The sequence below is a fragment of the Sander lucioperca genome, chromosome 14 (genome assembly GCF_008315115.2).
Source record: "Sander lucioperca isolate FBNREF2018 chromosome 14, SLUC_FBN_1.2, whole genome shotgun sequence".
Lineage (NCBI taxonomy): Eukaryota > Metazoa > Chordata > Actinopteri > Perciformes > Percidae > Sander > Sander lucioperca.
Genome location: NC_050186.1, coordinates 22,278,360 through 22,302,650, shown reverse-complemented (window position 1 = coordinate 22,302,650; position 24,291 = coordinate 22,278,360). Strand labels below are relative to the sequence as shown.

At 39.4% G+C, this 24,291-nt stretch overlaps 1 protein-coding gene across 5 annotated transcripts; it reads left to right on the top strand.

The window, feature by feature from the left end:
- rxrba (retinoid x receptor, beta a) lies at nt 1-23,585 on the top strand. 5 transcript variants are annotated; one of them, XM_031295535.2, is made up of 13 exons: nt 1-19; nt 975-1,124; nt 2,738-2,970; nt 3,653-3,806; nt 3,993-4,172; nt 6,616-6,636; nt 8,679-8,839; nt 9,085-9,214; nt 11,365-11,497; nt 14,301-14,336; nt 16,786-16,877; nt 17,031-17,136; nt 17,437-23,585. In XM_031295535.2, exons 2-13 carry the CDS (start codon nt 1,109-1,111, stop codon nt 17,582-17,584), a joined length of 1,410 nt encoding a protein of 469 aa, XP_031151395.1. In that variant the 5' UTR covers nt 1-19; nt 975-1,108; the 3' UTR covers nt 17,585-23,585. The 5 variants fall into 5 exon arrangements, with proteins under 5 accessions (XP_031151395.1, XP_031151394.1, XP_031151396.1 ...); XM_031295534.2 differs by lacking the exon at nt 1-19 and adding an exon at nt 55-175; XM_031295536.2 differs by lacking the exons at nt 1-19; nt 6,616-6,636 and adding an exon at nt 55-175.
- Nucleotides 23,586-24,291: the final 706 nt, after the last annotated feature.

The window sequence follows — 24,291 nt, the reverse complement described above, 5'->3', positions numbered from 1 at the left end:
TGCAGCCAAATATTCAACTGTAAGAGAGCACTAAGCCAAATCATCCACCATCATCATGTTTTCATCCTTGCAGGGGGAGGGAGGGTTGACTAAGAGGCAAAGTGGGGGGAGAAACAGACACACACGGGGCCTAGTCGCCACATCTTTTCATGCGAAGAAGCTGTGCCGTTAAACCGTCAGTAATCCGTATTTATTTGCACTCTACATATTTACAACATTTAGCTAGTTTATGTCTAGGATAATGAGATATAGGTGGGGCTACCAGTGCTAAACTGGTCTGTTCCTGGCTCTCTACGTTAGCTCTACTCGGTGCATTTAGCTAGTTTAGCTTTAGGTGGCTAGTTAGCTAAGCTAAGCTAAGCTCGTTTTTGCAGCATACACCCGACATGGCATAATTTCAACAAAATGTAACGTTAAAGACCTGTTTGTCTTTAACATCATGCTGAGCTGAATGGTTTAATGTATATTCGAGGAGGGTCGCTAACACAAACTGTTTAGCTTTACGGTAACGTTAGACACAAGCATTTTAAATGTTCGCTAGTAACGTTAGCTAGCTAGTATACGAGCAATGCGATGGCTAACGTTAGCTTGGTAGAACGGTGGTTTGTTGCCATCTGTCAGGGCTCCATTTATATGGTGGAATGGGACGTTTTCTTCACTGCGTTGAACCAAGTTAACATAGTCTATGTTTGGTATCGATATATTGTTTCTTATTTATTAAATAACCGATGTATTTGCCGAGGCATCGGTTTAGCAGCTGACTGTTTTGCAAAGTCCTGCTGTAACGTTAACCTTAACGTTACATAATGCCAAAAATTCATAAAATACACAAATCTTTCTATTGACACGCATACAGGCAACTCACAACATAGCAATAGACTGAGTATGTTATGTTTTACAATGTTATGACTAAATGGGCATATGAGTGTGTCACATCATTATCTAATGAGCTCTGTCTTGTGTTGGAATTTCAGACCCGTTTTTGGTTTCCCAAAACAGCTCCGGCCCGGGCCTCAGTCCGCGGTCTAGAGTTTGATTGCGGGCGGTTTTGAGACGGAAGCCCGTCGGCGTGTAGCTGCTAGCCAGCCCCTGCACCCTAACCACCATCATGGGAGACAGTAGAGGTGAGAAAATAATTGCTCTGATTTTATTATCAGCAATGCAAATACATGAACGTCGAGCTAAAATTGCATCTTATAACTAATGTTGATATTAGCTACGACTACGCAAATTATATTTACTTACACATGTTTTTACGACTGCTGTACATTCAGGCCTATGAACGATATGGGTTATAATGAACCAGTACTTAACGTGCAAAATATTAATGCTTTTTAAAATATGTGAGTTACAGCTGGCACACAGTTGAACTATATATAGACCCACTGTCTTTCAGAACGTCATTTGATTTAAGTCAATCAGGTTTAGTCGTTCAAATTACCATCCCACAATTTCTCTAAAGCAACATTTGTTTTTAATATCATTTGGTTATTTGAAATGCCATCTTAATGTTACTTTTTGTTACTGTGACTGTCGTCACTGTTGGGTACAGAGTTTATTCACCTTTATCCAAAACACTGTACAGTATCATGAGAGCAACGGCCCCACAGGAAAAGAAAACATGATTCCTTGCATTTGTTGACTTGATAAGTATTCAAATGGTAGTCCACGAACAGTCCTCCATGGGCCGCAGTTAGTGATTTGTGTGAGCTATGATTGGTGGATTTCTTTTCAATGTGTTTGAGGCAAGACAATAGATTAGCTCAGACGACAACCAAGTACACAGCCTGAAGCAGTGAAAATGCAGCACACAGCCGGCTGCAGAAGAAAGCCAACACAATACAAACCACAGCATAAACAAAAATAAATAAAACAATTGGCATCGTAAAACCAGACCAAAATTCCACCAGATTCAGATAACAGATAAAAAAAAATAGGCTTCTAGAAACTTAAATTAACTTCTTCCTCTTGATTGTACACCAGTCAGATAAATGCATATCTCTTATAAACCTGTCATACAGTCAGGTGCTGTATGGAAACTAATAATAAATCCAGAAAATAACTTGATAGGAAATAACTGCTCAACCAAATCTTGTCCTTAGTTGTCCAACACAGTTTTATTAAGAACCACACTCTGGGATGTTAAAAGCAAAGCAGATTTTACTGGGAGTAAAAATCCACATTGTATGCTTTACATTGTGCAATGAGGATGTTTAACTGATGTGTTTAGCAAATTATTGTTATAAGCATCATTTAGTTATAATCAAATCAAGACAGCATTACAGTTGAGGAGTCAGTAATTACTAGCATGCAATTTTTATTGTCATGTAAAACCCATTAAATCTGCAACATTTGATTGACCTCATTTAAAATAGAACCCAGATGGACCTAAGGACCAACAGTTTCTCTTGATAAAAATAAAACATAGAGTTGCAAAAGGCAAGTCTGCTTAGTATTTGTAGAATTGTGTTGTTTAACTAGGCATAGATAAATATATTTGCAAATAATTTGTGATATATTAGCTTTGTTCCAGCCCATTATTATTATTTTTACATCATTTGCGGTATTTGGTTGACAACTACCATGTTTGTGTTTGAGTATGAGAATAAATAAATAAAATGAGCCCTGTATTACACTTGTATCACCTTTATTAAGAAGCTTAGCCTTTTTTGCACATTATTTGTATTAGTGATTACACTAGTTATTTGCTATTATCCACCTTGCTGTCTCTTATCAGATTCCCACAGCCCAGACAGTTCGTCTGTGTCCTCCCCTCCATCAGGCCAGCGCTCACCTCCGCTGGTTCCCTCAGCTGCTTCCATGACCTCCCTGCCTCCCATCACCACCTCAAGGGTCAACAGCCCCATCAGTAGCATCGGCTCCCCCTTTTCTGTCATCAGTTCTTCGCTGGGCTCGCCTGGTCTACCTGGCACGCCATCGGTGGGCTACGGCCCCATTAGCAGCCCACAGGTAAGGAAGGACTTGTACTTAGGGGACATTATTTAAAATATTTACTATGTAACATACATTTATTTATTTGCAGTGGAAAGTAGAAATGCAGAACTTAAAAGATATCAAGCTATACCTTTCTGAAAATAAAAATCACTTTTTTAAATTTGGGTTTTTGACAATTTCTATGATTGTCTTGATTGATGCTTGCTACAACCACAGTGGTAGTTAATCCAAAATAGAATATCCAGTAAATCACACTTTTATGTATAATATTAATGAATATTTATATTTAGATATTCTTTAATTTTATATTTTGTACTTAATTACCTATTTTTATATAATGGATGTCACTCTGTCTTTCTTTGCCATGGGACAATAAATATTTGCAGCAGGTTTTTCCCCCACTCCTATTTCTTCTATCGTCTGTTGGCCTTGATGTTCATGTGCCAGATGTCATGAGTTTTGTTCTTAAGACCTTATCTCTGTTCCAACCAGTGCGCCAGACAGAAATATAAGAGGCAAGGCAGGGCTTAAAGAGGAGGAACTTAAAGGGTTACGTGTCTGCCTCTCACCGTGATGTTTTTTGTGTGATCTTGGTGACAATGAAACATGAAATGTATCTTAAAAAAAAAAACCCTAATCCCTAACGATAAGACCCTAATCGTCATTGTTTTCACCTTCTCCTCTATCGTTCTTTCAGATCAACTCAACAGTGTCCATGTCAGGGCTTCATGCAGTGAGCAGCTCCGACGATGTGAAACCTCCATTAGGCTTGAAGCAGCTGTCGTGTCACAGCCCGGGGCCGATGCTTTCCCAGAAACGCCTTTGTGCCATCTGCGGAGACAGATCCTCTGGTGACTAGACACCTTAAATACTGCTCCTATTTTCTGTGCCTTGCCTTTTAAGTTGGGGCAGTTGTTACAGTGTAAACAGTGTAAACAATGTAAATAATCCTTTAAAGTTTCTACCTTGAAACAAATTTTCTTACCTCTTGTCTTACTTCTTTGGCTCTTTTCATCCCTCCTTCCCACATCCTCCAGGTAAGCACTATGGTGTCTACAGCTGTGAGGGCTGTAAAGGCTTCTTCAAGCGCACAGTACGCAAAGACTTGACCTACACTTGTCGGGACAGTAAAGACTGTATGGTGGATAAGAGACAGAGGAACCGCTGCCAATACTGCCGCTACCAGAAGTGCCTGGCCATGGGCATGAAGAGAGAAGGTGAGCAAGCAGGGGCACTTCAGCACACCCTGTAGATGGCTGGTTCTCAGCCCCTTCTGCTCATGACCCCGAAACATGAGGCCATTTCACTTTCCCATGCACGCAATTGTAGGTTTAAATGCACATAATGGTGCATTTTCACACAAATGATGGTTCAGTTTTGGTTTTAAAGGCTGTTTTAGTGGATACATTATCATTATTTGTAGACAACTATTCAGCTGACAAATTTTAAGAAGATTTCTTAACTTGGCTGTGATGTATTTGTTAGGAATAGATGGATAAGCCTTTGATTTTGCCCAGCAAAAATTTGGTTCAAGAGTATACAACAGTAGTTTGGGGGGGGGGGGGGGCAAAAATGTTAGGCTCCTACTCTTGTTACACTCATCAGAGAAGATTAGGGGTGTAACGGTTCTGAAACCGCGATATAAACGTCCACGGTCTCGTGTTACAGTTCAGTCTTCCAGTTGACAGATTCCCTCTATGTGAAGTTAATTTATAAAGCTAATCTACCTCAGTCTTTTTTTGGGCCAACTAAAAAAACGAGGTTATGAACTGAACTGTGGCTCAAGTTGAGTCGAGTTCCGAATTTGGAGAATCGTTACACCTCTAGTAAAGATGTTGATTGTTTGGGTCATTTTTGTGTCTCTGAATCTGGAACACATTAGTTTCCTTAACAGTGGCATATTTGGTCTGTGGGACTAACACTAATAATAAAGAGCCCACTACTCATATTCATCAAAATAAAATCAAAAGTTTTGCCAACTTCACTTTGGGCTGACCTGCTCCTACAAACTTGCAGACTATGGTCTCACACACACACACAACACAAATGTGTGACTAAACATTTTCATTGGTCGCACGGTGCGCCTGACATCTAGCAGGTCTTTCTCTGTGTGTGTGTGTATGTGTGTACAGTGTCATAAATTAACTTTTTGATCAACGGCCAAATGGACTGGCATATGTTTTACCAGCCAAAATAATAAATTGCCTTTTTAGTCACGTATACATTTGTTTCAGTACATTTTATTGAGGTGATACGGTACTATGCTGAATACAAACTTGAAGAAGAGGCCAGAGCTAAATTCAAAGCAAAATTACTTTAATATATTGAAGAACTCACCATGTAAAAAAGCTTCTTCTGGTAAGCATTGATGTAGTTAATATGTTGAGGGTCCTTATCGTGAAAGGTAAGAACGGAAGGGTTGAAGCTGTGCGTTGCCGTTGACAATGTGGGAGGCAATAAAGAGTTTGCCAACTTTCAAACTACGCATTAGCCTAACATTAGCTAGTAGCAGACCGGCCCAGCACCTACTCTGCCTCTGATTGGCTCTGACCCTGATATTCTACTACGCTGAATGCAGCTGTGGGGAAAAAAAGGCATGTGATTCCATATAAACCTATGGCCTAGAAGTATCACTTAACTGACATGTCAATGTCATATTTACCAGCTGTTTCAGGTCTTCAGGTGGACATCAGTCACCGGTGAATACATCCCATGATTTGTACCAATAAAAAAGCACAAACTCCACTGTTAATTCTCATTAGCAGCTATTCAACTTTTTACCCCATTCCTAATATGTTTGAAATTAAACATTCAACTTCAACTGCTATCACTATAATGGAATTGCCTTACTTTATCACTCCATAATTTCATGTATATCATTTTGATATTAGTGACAATGATTGGCTGATGAACTGATAATAGCTTCTATTTATTTATGTAATGCTCAAAGTGCTTTAAATTAAAAATGGATGCAGACACATTCAAAAACTACAACTGACCTATATGCATCGTCATGCAGCGTACAGTCGTACAAGCGTCTTAACAATAAAACAAAACATGATAGATCCGTTTTCAAGCCCGTCAGTCTGAGATTATTTGCTGTTGAGTGTCTTTCAGTTGAGCAGTGTAGGTAAGAGCTAAATGTAACAATATTAGATAATTATATTGGGACTTAATCCCCCCCCCAGCACACTACGATGCTACTTTTATTGTAGGTTGAACATACCTCAGGTTATGTTTGATGAGTTTGTCACTGTTGTTGTTATAATGATCCCTGTAGTCATGGATTATTAAATTAACGCAGATACAGTAAAAGGATCATTTAAGGCGGCGGCTTTCTGTGGCAGATACTTTCTTTGTAATCGGTCTCAACCTGTAAAGCCTGAGACAAACTCTTTAACTTCACCCAAACCATAAATGAGATCTCATATCTGATCTATGAATATGCATCAGTAAATCATGGTATCAGTGTTAAACATTTTTTCTGTGTAATTAATAGAACTTCAGTAATATTTGTACAGTAGGGGATAGAAAGAGCGACTAGAGTGGTAGAGAGGGAGATGGGGGTGGGTGAGCCTTGTAAACACTAACCCCCTTTCCCCCTCTCTTCCTCTTTTTGTTTCCTCTCGTTCTCTCTCTCCCCCCTCCCTCCTTCTGTAGTGGCCACGATGAACGACAGATGTAAGGAGAAGAGGGAGGGAGGGGTGTGTGTCTGTGTCTGTATGCGTGAGCGAGAAGCAGAGAGATATTACATTGCATATACATGAGAAGGAGCTAGCTTAAAATGTTTTTCCATAGTTTGTTGCCAGTGCTCAGAGGTGGACCAGTGCCAGCTTTGAATCACTCCCCCATGTTTGTATTTTTAACCTTTATAGATCCAGGGAAAGTTTGCTGACTTTGCACACTTCTTTTAATCATTATCCTACTTTACTTTAAAGCTACTTGTTGTTTATTCCACCTGGGTGCTACCCAGTAAGGTCACAGTTACTCCAGTCAGCCGCAGAGCAGTTCCACTTCTGTTCAGGAACATTCATTTCCTTGTTCAAGGTACTTTGACGCTTGTAGAGGAAGGAGAGATTCATTAAATTGCCCACCCAGATTTCTTTAAGGCAATCTTGGCTTCCAAACTGTCACATCTTTTTTTCCGATTCTGTATCATACACAGACACAGTGACAGTTACAGACTGATGCTAAAATCTTTTCTCAAGCATTTGCTTTGCTTGACATTAAGTGCGCATAGTAGGATTCAATCTACTTCTTCCAATAATCTAATGCCTTCAAATGAATAATTAATTAATTAATTAATCATCAAATAATACAGAATGCTTGTTTTTTTTTTGTTGACAAAGGCTTTGTTTAAACAATTGATATGTGCTGTTTTTGCAGCACAATGCAGGAAAATTGGGTGTCTGAATCATAAATTAAACCAAAGTAATGACATCCCTTATAATTGCTGCTCCTGCATATTTTCTGTTTGCTGCTGTTCAAAAAAATGACCAAAACAATAAACATAACACATTAATTTACAAACCTTACTGAGAAATGTCAATTTCATGTGACTATTGGTTAATGTATTGCCATTTATACGTATTTGGACAGTGACATTCTTTGTAGTATGACACAACTATCAGCTTGGATGTTAAAGGGTGTTCACATTCGTATTTGGTGAACTTAAGTCTCTTAAGTGCTTTTTTATATTCATATTCCCCCCAAATGTTAGCACAATTGTGCAAGTTAGTGATTTTAAACATACAACTAAAGTAACCAAGTTTGTAGAGCCCAACAGTGGGATGTTCTTGACTCACCAAGCCAGTCCCATAACCTCAGTCTCTCTACTGATGTGTGTGGGTGTGGTAGACTTATGACAGTCTTTGACTGCAAAGGATTTGTTACAAAATAGTAAATATGACTTGAACTATGTTTATTTCATTTTCTCATAGTTCATCTGAAGTGAATAAAACACTATTCATGTTTTGGTACAGGACAGCTTCAATAGTACCTCAAGTTGGGGCAGACAATGTGATTGCATGGAATTGTTTTTATTTGATTTACATGCACTTAAATAAATCTAAATGCTGTTGTCTTTCTGCAGTAAACTGTAACCTAGTTTCTTTAATCTTGGTAAGAGATTAAGAGAAACAAACAACCTTTCCTGATGCTGAATCTGGGCAAAATGCCTACTTTCCAAGGTTACCAATGTTACATTTCATTGTAATTCCCTCTTGAATGTAGCTTTAAAACAATGAGTTAATAGTAATGACTTCTGTTGTGTATGTCTTAATGGTCCATTTCTGCCTTGTTAGTGGACCTTAAAGAAGTGTGAAAGACAGCATGAGAGACTTTGAATTCATCATGAATTATACATGTCTTTTTCCACTATTTTGCACTTTTTATGTTAATTTGGTCATAGTTATTATTTTTTTGGTGCTTTTTGTATGGCTATATCCTGCTTTACCAATCTCTTCATTGTTCACACATTTTCTGTTGATCTCCAATTCTACTTTCATTTAATCCATTCTGTTGTCTGGTGACACATTCTTACTACTCCTCCATTCCTTTGCTCTTGCACCTTTCCTGCTTTTGCGTTCTTTCACACTGACCACCTTTTAACCCATCCTTGCCTCCCACATTTTGCCCTTTCTACTCTTATCTACTTGTTCTCACTTCTTGTCCTTGTTTTCTTCTGTGCTCTTTTCTGTCCACCCCAATCCCCCGTCCTGCAGCTGTCCAAGAGGAACGGCAGAGGAACAAGGAACGAGAGGGCGAGGTGGAGTCGTCTAGTGCGGTGAACGAGGAGATGCCAGTGGAGAAGATTTTGGAAGCGGAGATGGCTGTAGAGCAAAAGACCGAGCTTCATGCAGACGGAAGTTCAGGTGGCAGCTCTGTGAGTAGTCTGAATGGTGGAAGTTAAACACAAACTGTGTTCCTTTTTTAAAGGTGCTTTGTGTAACATTCAGAGTCTGTAGTTGAGTATATTCAAGTATTGTATATAATCATGCTTATATTTGTTCAAAGACTGCATGTTTTAACAATCTTCACAGGCTGTTGTATGAATAATACAGTGCCTCTCAGTCAAGTTGTTTGATAAAATAATTATTAAAAGAAATCCTCTAAATCTGCTTTCTTCAGCCCAACGATCCTGTCACCAACATCTGTCAGGCAGCAGACAAGCAGCTCTTCACCCTGGTGGAGTGGGCTAAGAGGATCCCTCACTTCTCTGAGCTGGCCCTGGACGACCAGGTCATCCTGCTACGTGCAGGTAAGCTCCTAGTTGACTCAAGAAGGTTTGATGAATCAGTAGTGATTTTTTTATTTAAACACTTTAGTTAAAGGTGCTCTAAGCGATGTCACGCGTTTTTTAGGCTACAACATTTTTTTTGTCACATACAGCAAACATCTCCTCGCTATCCGCGAGCTGCCTGTCCCCTGAACACACTGTAAAAAAAAAAAAAAAAAAAAAAAAGGTCTCTGTAGACAGCCCAGGCTCTACAAACGCCAACAAAAACAAACTGCACCACCAAACATAACAAACAGTGTTCCAGCCAATAACCGACAAGAAGGATTTGGGGCTGGGGGTTGGGGGGTTAGTACGCGGAAGGGAGGGGGAGGGGACGGGATGAGGAGGAGGGAGGGACGAGCTAGCCTCGTTTTGTTTGACAATACTTCGAACGTCAACAAGAAGTGATGTCACCCAACATCGCTTAGAGCACCTTTTGAATTAATAATAATAAATAAAAAAAAATTACCCAGTTGCTGAAATGACTAAACCATATTACAGTGGAACCTTTTATATCACATCGGGTAGAGCAGTGTACAGCAAAGGTACAGGGATCACGTAAGAAATAACTGTAACTCAAACATCAGTAATGATTCTGTGGATAGATTGTTTTAGTTACGGCCACATATATTGACCCTGTGCCTTCTTTGTGACCTGCAACAGCGGTCAAACATCAGCTAACGCAATACTGCACTCTCAGCCCTCCTGGTTTTGAAAAAAAACAAAAAAACAATTGGTTTGATACAAACTCTGGATACCTTTTGTGTTCCTTCTTTTCGGTGGCTCTAGAGTTTTAACTTGCACTCACACAGCACAAAAATAAAGGGAAAGTAAAATGCCAGTGTGCCAAACGAGAAAATGTTTAGGCCAATTGGATATTTTAGGGTTTTGTGCTGCTCCATCATATTCTACTAACACCATTATATAACTCCCTATACAGTATTTGGTCCCATTGTCTATGTAAATGTTGGTGCACAAAACATTAGACACTGTTAGACAAGTATATCATAATTATTATAATGCAAGTCCAATCTTTTACACCACCAACAGTTGTAGTTTTAAAAAGCGTCATTGTCAAGAAAACATAAACTTGCATGGTTTTTTGCAGAGCTATTGAATTGGACCTCACAAAGTACACTAGCAACCCTCTGTATGTTTTTAGTTTTTTTTTATATATGGTCAGCGAATGTGGTGGAGACCTTTGCCCCTTTTTAATATAGAACTAAATATTAGGGTATAAAGGAGTATTCCATTGTCCCATACAGCTATGAAATAGCCCAGGTGGTAAATCTTAGTAAGGGTTAATTATTTAAATTTTTTTTAAACATGTATTTATTGAAATGTTTGTACATTTTACAGACAAAAACAGTACAAGGCACATAACATAAAACAGAAAAGAGACCAAGGATCAAATGTAGTAGCTGTAGTATCCACAGTCATAAATCTGTACATCCATAGGTGTATGCTTACACGAAAAACATACCGCCGTTGTTTATCTCAACACCGTACTGTACAGATGGCACACTACAGGCATTAAGAGAATGTTCTTATTTAGACAAACAAAAAAAAGCGCTTGGTCCAGCTAGTTATCACTCCGACCAACCACATCCATACTGTTATTCTCAAGAAAATTGAAGAAAACGCTCCAGATTTTCCAAAACTTGTCAAGCTTATTTTTTGTTGTGTAACTTATCTTTTCTAGAGCTAAGTAAAAAGTCATTCCCCTCAACCATTGCGATGTACCACAAGGTGTGTCCGATTTCCATGAGCAAGCAATGCATCGTTTGGCTTCTAAAAAACAAATATTCAGTAGAGACCTAACTTTGTTAGAGGTTATAAAGCTGTCTGGGTAGAGATTTAATAAGCATAATTTTGGGCTAAGGGGCACCTCCTCGCCAGTGATCTGGCTTGCCAGGTCCAACACCTTCCTCTAGAATGAGAGTATCTGTGGACATTCCCACATATAAGGAAGGGTTAATTATTACAGGAAAATGGCCGCATGTGTTTAGTAAGAGATCTTCAATTTGCTAATTGCCAGGAACATTCAGTTATAATGGGTATTAAGAAATCCCAAACATCACAGCAGTAGAATATTTATTAGAATATTTATTGACACACTAACTCTTCCACAGGCTGGAATGAACTCCTGATTGCATCGTTCTCTCATCGCTCCATCTCGGTGAAGGATGGGATTTTATTGGCCACCGGCCTGCATGTCCACAGGAACAGTGCTCACAGTGCCGGTGTTGGAGCCATCTTTGACAGGTAATACACAGATGCATATATGCATAAACAGTATCACTCTGACAGACATACCACATCAGTGATTTCCCAGCATTCAGAAGTTTGGGTTGTTGACCCAACTGGAGAGGACATGCCAACATAAACATAATTGTGTTCGCTGGAGAGTTTTAGCATTAATATGATTTTCAAAGGCCTATCTACTCCACTTAGAATCAATTTGCTTAAAATAGATCCACAGTCCCCTCTTGAATTGACCTGGTAAATCCACATCAGTCCTCAGAGCTAGATGAAAAAAGAAAGAACACTTGCTTTTATTTACTTACATGAATTTTTCATGTTTGGCTGAATAAGTGACTGGGGTAAGAGTTTAGGATACTGTGTCTTCCCCTTTGGTTTTCTGCAGCTGCTGTGTTCTGCGTTGGCTGTGATTGGCTGAGAGACTTTGCTTCTTTAATGATGCCTGTTGGGTGACAGCGCATGGCCAGGAGGCTGGTGACTAATGCCTACCCATAGACATGCATGCGCACACGCACACAGTCACTGGCTGGCTAATGTGAATATATATATATAATAGGAATGTCGCTTAAAATAGAGTTTACATCCCATTATTGTGCAGAACGTTGTTGAGGCCATGGGTATATATTTTGGTATTACATTTTCTTTTCTGCTGACCAAAGAATAATTGTTTTGTGATCTCATCGTGACAAAAAAAATGTGGTTGTAAAATAATTACAATCTTCGACAGACTGTCTTTCCGTGATTATTAAATCCAAATGCACAATACATAAATCTTAATTCCTTTATAAAGGTCACAACATTGTAAAATAAGTTACCTGCAACAGGCACACTATAAATAATATAGAAATATTACTGCGCCTTTGTGTTTTCTACAGGCTTCTGAATGATTGGTGGCAACAAGTACACTGTCAGTCCAGAGATATGCGCATTCATATCTTAAACAAGCTTGTTAGTTTGAGATCCTGAAAAAACGTATTCCATGATCCCTGGAAAACAAAACATGATTACAACCATGGCCTCTGCAGCCATCTGCATTATTGCATCAACCATTAATTGTTACTTGAAAAGTGAAATTACATGTTTTTCACTAGATTGTGTGTTTACGGTTGTTTCAGAATATGTTATTTAATTAAGATGTAAAACTTCTTATGCTCTAATAAATGCTAGTTTATGTGATAATAGGATTTATTGCATTATCTAGGGGTAGATTACATCTGCAGGTTTTAATACATTTTGAGTGCTTCGAGTGAAAAAAATAAATACTCCAGATCTCGTAGAGTTTTATGTAAAAACCCCAACTACATCACAACGTGTCAATTCACTGTCAATTACACAGTAATTACATTGTCCAAAAATCCAGTCAGGTTTACAGCAAGCTAACTGGGCTTATGGCAAACGGCTCAGTGATTTTCCCCTGATACTTTTTCATTTTTCTAGCAGCAGCCTTTTCTTTCAGCTTCTCGTCAGCAACTGTTTGAAGCTACTGAATCATATTTTGTCAAGGAGGATGTAAATAATAAAATATCAGAATATAATTTCTTTGTAGCGCATTACTTGAGGCAACTGGGTAGGCCCTGAAGTGCAAAAGAAAACTTGCTTTACGTGTGTTTGTAAGTTAGATGGGAAGAACAGGAAAGGTAATGTGGGTTGTTGCTCAAAGTCTTTTCTGCCAACATTTGATTGGCTGTATCGAAATAAGGTCTCTATCTAAGTAGAAATAAGGTCTCTATCTAAGTACGCGGATAACGGAACAGCAGAATAAATGCAAAAATAGGAGGCGCCGTCATGAAACTATTATCCCAATCATAACCAAAATAGTTATAGTTCTCCCTTTTGGTTCCTGTTTTTTTGTTGTCAAAGGAGAACATGGAACAAGTGATTTACAGGGCAGATGTGTATGCTGCAGCAGACAACAAAATGTATTTGATTCATCAAAATCAGTTGGACTTCAAGTTACTTTTCATGATGTATTACCGTGTAGCAAGGAACATTTATTAAAGGGTGAGGGTTAATTGTTTTTCACCTATGAACAGTTTCATGTCTACTAATGGTTTTCTGCTGTCATGCATTTGGCTGCTTATTTTAATACATGTGAATATAGTTGGTAAGACATGTTTATCAGGGATTTGGGTGCAGGTGCAAGATAAATAAAACTTTGAGTCTAGACACAAAAAATGTGAACAATCCTAATGCACACTCATGCGCACTATTTTACAACAGTTTTAAACGTATCAGAAAGTAGTTTGTATAACTACATAGGGCTGGGCGATATGGGCGAATTTATCTCGATATAGGTATTTTCATATCTCAATAACAATATCGTTCATGATATAGCATGTTTTTTTGGTTATTCGATAAATTGTCTATATGACAAATGTAAAAGTACTGACTATTTTCTCATTTTATTAAGAACTTCAGTGCAAAATTAACATTTTCAAATAATATTGTCGAGAAAATAGCTATACACTTTAATATGTTAACGTGCATGTGTTCAAATAGTTTGATGTAAAAACAAAACCTTAATCTTCAAATGATATTCCCTTAAAATATTTCATTTCAGATTTTCTGAGAAATTTGAGTTGGTATGTGCTTGTTATTATCAATTAATCACGTTCTATGATTTCATCACGATACAATTCCATTGAGTTATCGCCCAGCCCTACCACTACAGAGTTTCACCATGTGAAATCATATATAAGCACTGACTCTCTGTACAGCTGAAAGGCTCAGAAAACAGACAGAATTCTGTAATAACAATGTAACTGTGTAATGACATTGTAATAACACATTGTGATTGAATACACAGGGCGCACAATGCCGAGGTTGGGGCCATATTTGACAGGTAATTACGCCACTACACAAACACTTTTCTTAAACCCCTCCTCTTGAAACCAACACAGAACCAAAGCTAAAAGGTTGATGCTTTTAGGCTTTGTAGAAGTCAGCCACTTTTCGCTACAAGATATTATTCCGAACGACAACCATTAAAAATAGTTTTGACTCGTCACTAAGTGAACTTTAGAGGTATGGTTTAGATGATGATGACGACAAAGAGCAGTACTGTATTAAAATTTGAATTCTGCAGCATATTTGGTTTGCGGCTTTGACTGCTCAAAGCCTCGTCCAATTGCCTGCAGAATACTTTTCATCTTTTGCCCATTGACGATGCCTCTTGTTACCAAACCAGATGCTTGTTGAGCCTTGCCAGACCATAATGAGCAAATCCAAATGTGTGGGCTAGCTTTCCCAGGGCACTAATAGTGGGACACAATACTGTATTACTCTATTGCAGGACACTGTTTTACACAGTCAGGTCGATGTGTGTTAAGATTTACCGTTGAGCCTTTGAGAGGTGGTGTTGGCCCTCTTCAATGATGCTCCCTCTATGATGGGAAGTGCCCATTTTAAACATTAAAGGTATACACTATGGGTGCGTACCAATCGCTCCTACTTTCCTCCCTTTTCTCAACTTAATATGAATAAAACATGTATTCATTGTGCTGGGTGTGTTTATAAAAAAAATTGATTTGACAATGCACTGCATTGTGGGCTTGGCCAGTGTCTGTTAAAATGTCCATTTCTGATGATGGATGATCTAGTAGAAAATAATCTCTAATGGTCATCACTTTCTTCCTCCTCTTTTGTCCACGTCATATTCCAGGCAGTAGGCCTGCACGATTCTGGGGGAAATATGAATCACGATTTTTTTAGCTTAGAATTGATAATCACGATACTCTGTCACGATTTGTTTCTCAGGAAGTGTAATGTCTATTGCACACATGAACCATGACAAAACAAAACAAATTTGCAGTACCAAACATCGATTTTTTTGGGCACCTATAGCACATTGCGCATCACCACAAGCCTGTAAACATAGAGGCTACAGTGAAGAGAAGGGAGAGCATTGCAGCGCTTGGGAGCGCTTTAAAACCTTTTTTATACAGTCTGTGAGTTAAAACTCACAGAAGAAAGTAGTAGCGTTTGTGATGCGGTCGGCTCGTAAATTTAAATGAGAATCAAAGTCATAAAAAAAAAAAAAAGTTATTTAAACATTAAATCGTGAACAGGGTGAATCGAGATCGCGATTTTATAACGATTAATCGTGCAGGCCTACCAGGCAGTTTTAAGATGCACTTATGGCTCACACCAAGCCTCTTGAGTTAATAACTGTCAGTCTATATATTATTGCGCTACACATCTGATGAAGCATGATAACGCCATTGTTTAAAAATATACTGATATGTTGGTTTGCATTCTATTTTTGCCAGGTACATTTTTTGTTTTTACTAGTTGCATGCAGTGCTCTCTTGAGTAGCAGGACACCTATTTTACTTTCTAAGGTTTTAAGATTTGTGAAGCATTTTAAGAATGAATGGATGGCTTTTAAAGTATACAGTACAGCACCCAAATTACCGATCACTCCCTCGCTCTGGCCCTCTCTTCATTTTCACATCAACACTTTACATCTCAAGTAAAACAACTTGTCAGAGCTGCGTGTGGATACAGTTACAGTTTTAAAATGAGCCCATCAAAACTATTAAATTAGATTAAACAAGGCATTAAAGTTACCAAAAAGTCAATGAATCTTTATTCCTTTCTGTAAGTGAGAACATTCGTCTAAAATATGAGTGTGCGTTCACGCTTGGGAGAAAAACAAATGTGTTTAGTCCCTGAATCTTGACTGCCATATGCTCTTTCTTCCTTGGAGTCATTGGTTGAGGGCAAGACAAAATAGTGAAAGATAGACCGTGTGGAAAAAGTGAAACAGGAAACTATAACGTTTTTACTCTCCAGCCATTGTAGATTTCAACATTTGGCACTTTCACAACACTTTCACAGCAACCTTCACACATTTGCTAGCACAGTTAATTATTAATTATTAAAAAAACAAAGACAATTATTAAAACAAAGACAACCAACCATTACATTATTAAGTCGTAAACACCAGAATCAGCCACAGCCAGAACTTACCACCATTTGGTGGCAGCAGTTTGCCAGTTTTAACTAACATTATTGTGTGTGTTTGTTTTTATCTGCAGAACCAGCAGTCCAACCATGCCCTCGCTAGTTTAGACATAAAGTAATTACATTGAGAAGTAACCATAAAGTCTGGTCCCTCTCTGTTCTTACTCTCTTATTCCCTCCCTTTCTTCCTCTTTTTTTTTTTTTTTTTTTTTTTCGCTCTCTTTTTACTTCTTCTCCCATCCTTTATCTTGCCTCCTCTCTCTTCCCTAATCTGGGATCGTCTCCAACTGGAATTTCCCCCTGCAAATCTCCTCTCCTCTCTGCAGAGTTTTGACAGAACTTGTAAGCAAGATGAGAGACATGCAAATGGACAAGACCGAGCTCGGCTGCCTTCGAGCCATCATCCTCTTCAACCCAGGTACATAGACAGGCGGCAGGTTGAAACTCACGAGGAAAATATCATGAAGGACACCAAACTAAAGTGGACAAATTCGTGTCTGTAATAGGAAACGTGAAATGTGTTTCATTTCCATATAGAGATAATGTAAATGTTCTCTGTTTTCACCTGAAGATGCCAAGGGATTGTCCAACCCCAGCGAGGTGGAGCTCCTGAGAGAGAGGGTGTACGCATCTCTTGAGTCTTACTGCAAACAGAAATACCCCGATCAGCAGGGCAGGTAGGCAGTAACACACAGACATGCTGAAAAGTAAGAGGTGAGGTCGTTGGTTGTGAAGGGTGGCACTGATTCTTGGACATATGAAGACTGTAAATCATTTTTAGCTTAGCTTTAACTTGTCACTGTAGCACAGAGCAGTTGGTTGGAGGCTGGATGTGATGCAGTGACAAAACAGACAAAAGAAATCTACCGAAAAGATGCTTCCTGCATCTTCTGAATTCTTGTTTTCAGTTTACATGATTTATAGATCTACGATTATTTCTCTCTGCTCTCCTTCTCATGCTTCTGTCCATCATCCAGGTTTGCAAAGCTCCTCCTCCGGCTCCCAGCACTGCGCTCCATTGGTCTGAAGTGCCTGGAGCACCTGTTCTTCTTTAAACTGATCGGAGACACGCCCATCGACACCTTCCTGATGGAGATGTTAGAGGCGCCTCACCAGATCACCTAGAGGAGCCAGGTTCAGTCCGGTCAGGATCCGATGCACAGCAGGATTACCAACACGTCACCCCATGTTGGGTCCTTGGCTCCTCTCATTGGGCCTCACTTAAAACTGCAACACCTGCTGGCTTTAATGTACCGGCTCTCACACTTGCGCACCCACACACCCACACCCACACACACACACACACACACACACACACACACACACACACACACACACACACACACACACACACACACTCACACTCACACACAACCCACAACCCACAAATTCCATGACACTGTCTAATTATCTTCACACATGCAGATCCTAACTTGCATACATGAATTGAAATGCAACATAATTAATACACAGATGATATGGCTCTGAATGAACAGTATGCTAATACACACTCAAACACATTTACACCTTTTCCCATAACCGTGGGGGTTAAGACTCAAGGAATATATCCCCTTTTTATCACACATATTCAGTAAATGTCTTAATTTTAAGTTAGCCTTCAGTTTCACATCCTCATCTCACAGTTGGTTTTTGCTTCTGCGTAACTGGTATATTTCCCTGTTTTGAATTGGGTTACTTAGTTACACTGCTAGCGGCACCTCTGTATATTTTATCCATCACTATCCGGTTAGTTATTCATGTATGGTTTTAGCTTAAAATCAGGTGCGTAGCATTTTAATCAACTGCCCATCATCAAACCAATTCACTTCTTATTGGTCAGGAGGTGTCCTATAATGGACAGGCAGATACACCCTCCCAGTGAGTTCATCCAGTCTCGTAAACATTGAAATACTTTGTTTATTTTTTAATATTCATGCTGAAACTTGTTTAAGTTTCTATTTTGAAGTACTGTACTCATGAAATGAGAGCTTTTTCCAAGGCATTGAAATCCAGGAAAAGGGGAGTGGGAGCACTTTGTTGAACAGACAGACTTTGTCCCTCCCACCCTGATGCGCACAGCGGGCTTTGTAAGACAAGACGAATGACTTGAATTTTATTTTTTATTCCTAGTTTTGATTTAATCCTTTTTCTCTATTTTGGCAGTTGGTTGGCATTTTCAAACAGCTTGAGGCTTGCAGGAAGAACAGCTTCATGCAAGACAAATCATAGTTATCTGTCTTTTTTCTCCCGTTTCCTCCAAATCCTCCTTTTGCTGTTGGTCATGTATGCACTTTTGTGAGTTGTAACTGTGTAAATGTTCCTGTTTCCTAAAAATGACCGTATATTATCAGACACCTAAGATGACCCTGAAGGTACTATGTGTAGGGTTTTCCAATTATTGCATCCATTTTCGAATCAGATGTGATGATTTTTTAATAGAACGTGCTAAATAATTGGCCACTTTCTGTAATGATAACCAGGTTTGGGACTTAACACTACTGGCTGGCGGCAGGTGTTGGTCTGTCCTAACAACCAGTCTAGCTCTTGATTGGTTGCTCTTTATTCCAACCATTTTATTTGTATCAACTGTCCATTGGCTATAGAAGAGAAAAGATATTTTCTTTGCGCTTTAAATAGTCTTTTGTATAATTGGTCAGCATCTATCTGAGTTGTTTGAGGCATTGCTTTGTTTTCAAGATGCTGCACTCTTCCCTCTGTAAAACAAGCAGAGATGGAAAATATAGAGACCAGCTGAAATGATCTGACAGTGGCAATAACTCAACATTTAATTTCACCATTGTCATCAATCAAAGTCAAGTTTGGCTTATCTGTAATACTTCTGCAGCCCACCATTAATGGATGAATCACTGGCTGTGACTATAGATTGGTAAACAATGCACCGGTGTTTGAATTACTTGTGTGTTGTGTTACTGTAATGCAATAATGAAATTAGTTAGTGCTATAAAATGGAAATCCTACACCTACTACCTGCAGCTTTGGAATCTTTATTCAGTGTTTATTGGCTCAATGCTTGCAACTTTTGTACAGTAAATGTAAATAATACAAAAGAAAAAACACAGTCATGCAGAAACAAAGGCCTTTTCACATTCATATGAATGTGAAATATGTGGCTCCTACAAAGAAATTTATAAGCTCTATTTTTTTCTTCTTCTGTTGAATCAACATTAGACTTGCCTCCCATATAAGGACATCACCATGAAGTTATTATTGAGCCCAGGGCCAAACCACACCTCACTGCTGCTTTTGCACTAACTTCTGCCAATGTTTGTTGTTCTTTGCAATTGATTGGCTGAATTTTTAATTGACAATTGCTCTTGACGTTTACTGTGATTGAAATTTGTAGCCAACTGAATCTGAGCATTGCAGTGAAAAGTAAAATTCAGCTACCACATGATCGGGAGAAATACACTAAACTATGAATTAAACCGTCTACACATGCTCAAAGGTGAGCAATACTGGGGTACACAAAGATTTATTAACTTTTTTGTTAGTATTTAAAATGGTGTTGACGTTGTGAGGTATGTTTAGCCTTCTTATTAGTCACCATGTTTAATATCAATTAGAAACATTTTGAAGTATCATTCTACAGGGAAGAGGTACAGCTGTCCTCTACCAGGTGCTAAATAACTAAAATGGTCTTTTAGTTTTAAGACATGCACATTTACATCAATGCAAACACCGTATGCAAGTACACAGACAAATCATTCTCCACTCATTAAACAGGTCTGCTTAGGATGTAGGACTCCTTCTTTGATTTCTTTTTCTTTTTCTTACTTTATGACCCCTCACTTTATTGTAGACTCCCAACTATGGAAAATGAACACCATCTAAGTGCTTGTTCATTTGTGTTGTGGCTGATAAGTCTTTGTACTCTACCAGACACAGCCTGTGTCTTTTTGTATTTTAAAAAGCAGTTAGGCTGGTGGAAGCAATGAAAGTAGCTGGTAAATTTTGGGGTCCACCAGCTACTTTGACCAGAATGAGCAATGAGCTACCTGCCCTGCAGTTAGGCCAAATACTTCTCTGAGAAGATCCTTGTCCTCCCCCATGTGATGTGGACTTGGAGGCTGACAGTTCGATGACCTGTCAGACAGGTGTTTTTGTTTTACATGTCAGTAAGTTGGTCTAACCTTAGAGTTTGGTGTTGTTTCAGTTTTTCTCCATCCATGCATATGTGCGGGCCAACTCGGCAAAGTAGTCCCCAGATGTCCATTCATTTTCTACATGCAGAGAAAAGTCAGCCTCTCATGCACCATTGCTGCCTCATGTTGGTGTTTGTTGGAAAGAATAGTAAGGTGGTGGCAAGCTTATGATTTAGGTGACAAGCACCAACATCTGCTAGCATTCTTGTACTGTATATAATGTGGTATGGTCTCAAAGATTTGAGTGAAAAGGATTTTGTGGCCACCAGACTTTGAGATCTGTGATCTGGATTAGAGCACGGCTATCCTAAGACAGTTTGACTGGAATGAAGTTTGTGAGTGCAACCTCACTGCATCCCTTAGTGAGTGGGCTGACTTAGGTCTGTGTGTTCATCTTCTGTTAGGTTGACATCTCAGCAACTATCTCTGCAGGATTTTATTTTTGGAGCTTCCTCTGTTGAATGTTTAAGCCTGCTGCTACTGCCTCATGTTTATAGCTGGAGATGGGAATGATTACACAATCAGTCAAGTGCTGAAGAAGGATCCACTAGTTGGATCCACATTAAAAAAGAAGAAAAAAATTCTAATCACATACACAGCTGACTGCAAATGCCAATCTTTGTTGATTCATTTAAAAAGTAAAAATATGCAACTTGTATATTCATATTGTGGTAAACAGTTGTCATGCAATATGTGTATATGTTTCTGGCATTTGCAACTTGTAGCTTAGTCTGTTACATAAGTTAATATTAATTGGCAGTGAATTTTTTTTTTTTTTAGAATTCCCATCCTCCATGTAACAGCAATGTGTTTTAAGTTTTGCCATTTCTATATTTCTTAACATTTTGCTATGAGCTTAGGTCATTTAGACGATGATAAACAGATAAAAAAGCTATACAGTCAGTGCAGGTTCTGTATGCTAAGCCACTTTAAGCTTTGCTGATCAAGCAAGAGCTGGTGGTTGGGTATTTCATTTTTTTAGCATATTGTCATAGGGTGTGTGTGGCCACGTGTGTATGCTTTTATGCACGTGTAATGAATCTGTCGGCAGCTACGCCTTTTGACTGGCAGATACTATAGCTTTGGCGGTGATGTGCTGAGCGCTGTTATATTGGTTTGTTGAGCAGTGTAATCAAATGATGCACAGAGGAAAAGGAGCCAACCTGGAGGGGTGATGAACTGGCGTGTTGATCTGATGCTTTATCGATACAACCCTGCCTCTTCCCTTTCTCAACTTTGCTCCGTCTCCACTGCTCGCCCATGAGGGCTTGAAATTTCTGGGCTTTGACTTGTAAAATAATCCTTTTAATTCTTGGAAGTTTGAAAAGGATGTGAAGCTTTTCGTGGGACAAGCATTGGAGAGCTGTAAGGAAGGGATTCAGTGCCGTGTGTCCCTCTTTGCTTACTTTACTTGACGGCAGAGCAGCGGCGATCTGCGGTCACTATGGGAGACCGCCGGATCGCACCGCACCGCCCACAAATGTTTGTCATTGCAACCGTGTACACTCAAGGCAGACGCATGCTGTGACCTTTTGACTGTGTAGCAGTATTGTTGTCGCCGCCTGTACTCACTTTCTGAAAATAAATACATTGATTAAATATGCTTTTTTTTTTTTTTTTTTTTTTTTTTTAAATGGATCGCAGGCTGTGACTGAAGAATAGATCATTGTGTATAGATTAGATATCAGGGCGGCATTTCTACCTATTGACACAGGCCCCCTGGAGCCAGGGCCCATCCCATTATGATCAATGAGGCAGTGTGTGCCATGCAGCCTTGAAACCACCACCCTCACTGGTTTATTTATCACTGCCAAGTTGTTTGCGGATGTGGCCGTTTTTTAAATGGAGGGCCACTCAGTCCCCAGTGCTTGTTTGTCATGTACGTTGTGATTATTGTGCAGTACACTAAAGAGTGTGCGTTAACCTTGGCCTGTGTAGTGCATACTAAAGAGGGGCCCTAATAGGAATGGAATGACAGCTCGTGTGGCGAGGGGAGGACTGGTCACTGGAGAGAGAAGTAGACCAGTGTGTGGCCCCCTCTTGGTGCTCAACCTGTGCATTGGTGCTTTTTTATAGGGTTCCCTAACCCTTAAAACATCTGCTTTGGTTTCCAAGACACAGGGAAATACATATATGACCTGATCTTCTTTAGTTGCATTGTTGTGTTTTCTGCGACCGGGTCCACTGCAACCTGTTTTTACTGTGTTAGAGTCATATGTGGCTGTAGCTGGATAGTACCAGCAATAAAATCAAAACCTTCACAATTGTATTTTAGATTATGAGGGAGAAACTGTGGCTCTTATTGTAGACACGGGGTGAAGGCCACCAGAATCCACAGGTCTGGTTTGCAAGAGACACTTCTGAGCAGGATCAGGTTACATTGAATGAACTTGATGGTAGAGATCATCTGAATAGGATTGCTCTCTTTAAGGAGGAGGTTGTTGTTGGTGGAGGAGTTTAAGGTCGGAGGAAATGTGAAGGGTAGGCCAGAGAGAGAAGGAGGGAAGAAAAGAAGGCCAGTGACTTGAAAAACTCGGATCAGGTATTCATATGTCAAGAAAAACAGAAAACCTATTTTCCGGTAGATCTAGAATCTTCCTTAATTGTTTACTCTTCACCGTAAAGAAATTCTCACACTGTTTTTTTTTTGTCTCGTTTCCTGTCTCCCTTCTCTCCGACTATGGTATTCATCCTTTGTTTATTACAAAGTATTAAACAAATACAAGAACTGTAAAATCAGAATGAATCTGTCACTTTTTTGTCAAATGTTCTCTCTTTCTCTTGTGTCTGTTCTTTGTCCTGTTTGTATCCTACTCCATTGTACACATGGAGCTGATTGACTATTGTGTGCTTTGGGGATTGAAAGAAGAAGAAAAAAATATGAATACTTTTTTTTCAGTCATTAATTCTGAATCTTCTTTCTGTTTGTTGTATCATGTCCGAGTAAAGGTTTTAATACTGTATGTGAAGTGTTTTTCATTTCTTTAAAAAAACAAACAAATATCACTTCTAAAACGGCAAAAAATTTTATTATTAAAACTTTTGTTACAAATAATTTCAGATATTGCAAGATTTAAAGGAAAATTGACACGCCCTAAACACACTGGGGGGTGAAAATTACAATTTCCTTTCGGCTCCACATAAAACACCCACTCACTGTCTATGAAATGGATGGTCCGAGCTTGGCTCCCACTGTGTCCCACTGGAGAAACGATGGTGTGCTCCTCAGTCCGGCAGGACCGCAGGGCCCCGGACGACCGCTTGCGCCGCACTCCCGTCTTTCAACCTCTAGAGGGAGCACTGACCACTTGTCCTCGCCCAAGTTTCAACAACTGTGGTCTCCTGTCGCTTCACCTCCTCCCGTGATTAGAGCTGCATGGTCGTGAAATTGCCTCCCCGCCCACTTAACGCACCTTGGCCAATAACGAAGAAGCAGAACTGACATCAGAACATTTTTATAGGTACATTTCACCCTCCACCGGTGGCTCTGTTCCCTCTGCCACATGTTTAAATGTTAAGAAAGACAGGAATGTGGGTACGAGTTTTATCTGTGTGGCCGTGTACATAGGGGCTGCTCTCTCACTCTCTCCTTCAGTCTATCTCCTCCCTCCTCTCTGACAGTCTGTGCAGAGTCGCTCTTCTTCATCCTGCCAGACCGTGAAGCCCTTC